The sequence below is a fragment of the Arachis ipaensis genome, chromosome B05 (assembly GCF_000816755.2).
Source record: "Arachis ipaensis cultivar K30076 chromosome B05, Araip1.1, whole genome shotgun sequence".
Classification (NCBI taxonomy): domain Eukaryota; kingdom Viridiplantae; phylum Streptophyta; class Magnoliopsida; order Fabales; family Fabaceae; genus Arachis; species Arachis ipaensis.
In genome coordinates this window covers 11,264,019-11,267,794 of record NC_029789.2, presented here as the reverse complement: position 1 = coordinate 11,267,794, position 3,776 = coordinate 11,264,019, and the positions used below count along the sequence as shown (strand labels likewise).

The 3,776-nt window shown below is 37.9% G+C and overlaps 1 protein-coding gene and 1 non-coding gene across 2 annotated transcripts; one reads left to right on the top strand and one right to left on the bottom strand.

The window, feature by feature from the left end:
* On the top strand, window positions 230–301 carry TRNAE-UUC. The gene has a single exon. It is a non-coding gene; the product is annotated as a tRNA-Glu (tRNA).
* Window positions 747–3,539, bottom strand: LOC107642899 (gamma carbonic anhydrase 1, mitochondrial). The gene is made up of 5 exons (XM_016346403.2): window positions 3,201–3,539; window positions 2,929–3,072; window positions 1,760–1,885; window positions 1,503–1,654; window positions 747–1,324 (listed from the first exon to the last, which is right to left on the bottom strand). The coding sequence occupies exons 1-5, from the start codon at window positions 3,313–3,315 to the stop codon at window positions 1,076–1,078; spliced, it is 786 nt and encodes a 261-aa protein (XP_016201889.1). The 5' UTR covers window positions 3,316–3,539; the 3' UTR covers window positions 747–1,075.

The following is a 3,776-nucleotide window of genomic DNA, read 5'->3' as shown; positions in this document are numbered from 1 at the left end:
ACTTTATAATTTCACTTATGCAGTCACGGATCATTAGAATCTCCTGATTCTCCTCCGCTAATGATCCTTGCAATAAACATCATTACATCAATCAGTTTGTTTGTTTCATAATGGAAAAAATTAATAAATACGTTAGCAAATCATGAATTGTTCAATGTGGTGAACATAAACCCAACGTTAACATCAACTATATGTAATAATAATATATATTCTTATAATGTCAATAACTTCCGTCGTCGTCCAGCGGTTAGGATATCTGGCTTTCACCCAGGAGACCCGGGTTCGATTCCCGGCAACGGAATTTTTTCAAATCGTGCATTATTTTCCTGTTTTATTGGGTACATATGGAAGGGAAAGTGGGAAACAACGGGTATTATGTGAAAAGGTATTGAAATAACGATAAATGCTATCGATAGACTCATAGAAGCCATTATGTGAAGAGAACAGCTTGTTTATAATATTTATAATAATAAACTAATAATTAACTTGATTCACTATGTGCCGTTTCCTGTAGTACGATCCAGTACCAAGCCTTAAAAAGCAGTTCGTTTTCTTTACGCATCACCCAAGTAAAAAGGAATATTGCGTATCTGAGAAATCTCAAAGACAATCATTTTAGATGCACGCACTATCCGAGAAAGCAAACGGCTTATTTCCTGAGTGATATATACAAAAGAAGACATTATTATACGATAATATATAACATGACAGGTGATGAAGAGAACAGAAATTATTATCGATGAAAATACAGATTCAACTGGCTTATCTGAACTGATATCCTTTATTATTCTAGAATACATGTCCAACTACAACGTTATAGAATTGTAGATATATGTCTCTGGATGACTGAAACATTACCAAATAGTTCCACTCTTTTTCTCACCAAGAAACAGAAAGTAAAGCTCGAATTGGCCACACAGTATAGCTATACGCCAAGATGCAGCATGTTCTTTTTTGAATATTTGAGATATCAGTACGAGCCCACAAACTTATTGGAAACAAATGCGGCCATTCTCCATAAAATCGCAGATAAAATATTCTCACTTAGATTAAAAAAGAAAAAGAAAAGAAAACTCTAAGAAGCCTTTGATGATTTGTCTAGCAAAACATCATCCGAAAGGTTAGGCACTGAATCATGTTCTCCATCACCACGAGCAAACTTCTTTCGAACTACTTTCTCAAATTCAGTTGCATCAAGTTCTTTCTCATTCTCAGCTGCATGAGCCTGAGCCAAATTGGAATAATTTAAGGCAGATTGTGAGAAGAAGGCCATTTCGTCTTCAGTGAGCTTCCTCAGAAACCTTGCTGGATTACCTCCCCAAACCTGCATTTGAAAGCAGTCATTCGGCTTAAAATCATAGTCAAAGGCATCGGTGAAATGAACTGAAAAACTCTTAATCATTCATTTTAGGCCTAATTGAATCACCTACTTAAGCAACTTCCATTTATCTAATTGCAAGAGAGCTATTCCCTTTGGAGGAAAACAAAAGGCTCATACAAACCTCTCCATAGGGAATCCTTGTGTTCTGCCTGACAAGAGCTCCAGCAGCAACCATGGCGTGCTTCTCAATATATACACCATCAAGCAAGGTTGCGCCCATGCCAATAAATGCCTCATCCTCAACAGTGCATCCTTGTAACACAGCACTATGTCCTAATGTTCAACATATAACCATGGTATACAAATCTTAGATAAAGATCACATTAGACCCATTCTTTTAATTAAGGCATGCAAAACATGATCACGGCTTCCACTCACCGACAGTGACATTATCTCCAATGATAGTTGGCAAAACCTTTCCACTCAAATTAGACTTGGCAACATGAACAAGAGTATTGTCTTGTATATTAGTTCCAGATCCAATACTAATGTTGTTAACATCACCTTCACACAAAGAATATGAATTAGTTAAAAGTAAAAAACAACAGGCTATGCACAAATAAACAGAAGAGGAGCGATTGGGAAATATTAATACTCAACCACGTTATAAATGTAATATAAGCCATGTGTGCAGTTGTGTAGGAATAAGATAGCTAAAACAGTTTTCGACAATACCATCTGAATGCAAAGAGTTGAAGCAGTGAAAAGAGTAGGAAACTAAGAAACAAATGTGAGGTCATTCTTGATCAACATTAAGAAAGGAGTAGACTAAAGTAGATAGGCAGCAATCGATCAATCAATCTGGATCACACCAAGAAGCAGATATATCTGATTTACCATCTTTTGAACGAAAAAGACGCATTTTAGAAAGCCTTACTTTGTTACTCGGGACTTAACATTCTAGTTAAAGCAAACACTTTAATATCTAATCAGCCATACCCACTAGATTGATATTCTAGACAGAGCGATTTCATGTGTGGGGAGCCTGTGAGCATTATGACCAATGGTAGGCTTGGAAGGAAAGATAAGATTTGGAGTGGTGGAAAATAGGGAGCAAAGTAGAAATGGAGGTGGGATTATAATCGGTTCTGTATTCAGTTCTTCGCTCATTAGTGCTTGTAAAAGATATGCAATTGGAATGAAAAATCATTAACCCAAAGTTTAGAGTCCTGCAACTGAACGAGTCTCAGCACACTTAAAATTGTATGGTACTATGAATAAGTGAGTAGACTACTTTTAAAGCTCCCCTTCCTAATCTCAGATCAACAAAGGAAAGCCTAAGTCAAGCTTGGCACTCTCAACCGATTCTCTATAAATTTATAAGATGGTAAAAGGATAATTAGCATACTAAGCAGGTTTACGAAGTTATGGCATGTCCAATGCAGCAGTTGAGTGCAGAAAAATAAAACTGAACTGTTTGGTCTTACTCTTATCCCATAGACTAAGCTATTGCAGCATATATTCAATAAAACAGCATATGATATGTATGTATATAAACAATAAAAATGGTGGAGGTGGAGGTGGAGGTGGAGGCGAGTGTAGATTACCTCTAAGAACACATCCATACCAAATGGAAGAACCATGGCCAACGTGAACATCGCCGGTGATGGAGGCGCTAGGTGCCACGAAAGCATCCCGGTGGACCACAGGAACCTTATCGAAGACATTCATCAGAGGTCGATGCCTTGACACTGAACACAGACATCAAATCAAAGCAATTAAATACAGAATCTATTATACATTATACATTGTTTTCTAATTGTAACCCTAATTGAATCGAAAATGGAGAAAGAAGAAAAGTGAAATGGTAGGTACGTACGTTGTTCCTGGAAGAAGTAATTGCCCTGGAGGCGGGAGCCAAGGCGATCAAGGGCTTGGCCAGTCTCGCGGATCCAGAATCCAACGGTGTAAAAAGCTCTGCCCAGTGTTCCCATCTTCTCTCTCTCTCTCTATAACGGCGCGGTGCACAGTGAGCAGTGGTAGTGGTTAGTGTAATTTGGTGGTTCTTAGTAGTGAGTGGCCACCGCAACTCGATCTTCTTTCGTTCCCTTCTCTTTCTCTCCTGTGCCCTGTTGTGTGAGTTAGGGAATCTCGCCCCGCCTAGTTTCCTTTATTTTCACCTTGGCCCTTGCAAGCTACACGTATTTGCTTACCTTCCTCCTCATTTTAAGTTTTTGCAGTTTAGACCCTACTGTCTTAATTTGCGCATTTGAAAAAGTCTAGAGAATCAACTAGGCCAATTCCAACCAACTACAATATCTATCTACTTAATATATTAAAATTGGGTTTTTCCCCAGCTAATAAGGGTGACGTATCAATCTCTCGTGAGTCCGTTTTTCCTCCAAAACGAATAAAATTTTTCATCTATTCTAAATTATTTTATAAAAAACACCTT

Excerpts from the sequence above, each read along its gene's own strand:
- LOC107642899 (XM_016346403.2), bottom strand. The coding sequence starts at position 3,315 with ATGGGAACACTGGGCAGAGCTTTTTACACCGTTGGATTCTGGATCCGC. Across the intron at positions 1,886-2,928 it reads GTATGGATGTGTTCTTAGAG|GTGATGTTAACAACATTAGT; the intron begins GTAATCTACACT and ends CTTTGTGTGAAG. Across the intron at positions 1,655-1,759 it reads TGGAGATAATGTCACTGTCG|GACATAGTGCTGTGTTACAA; the intron begins GTGAGTGGAAGC and ends GTTGAACATTAG.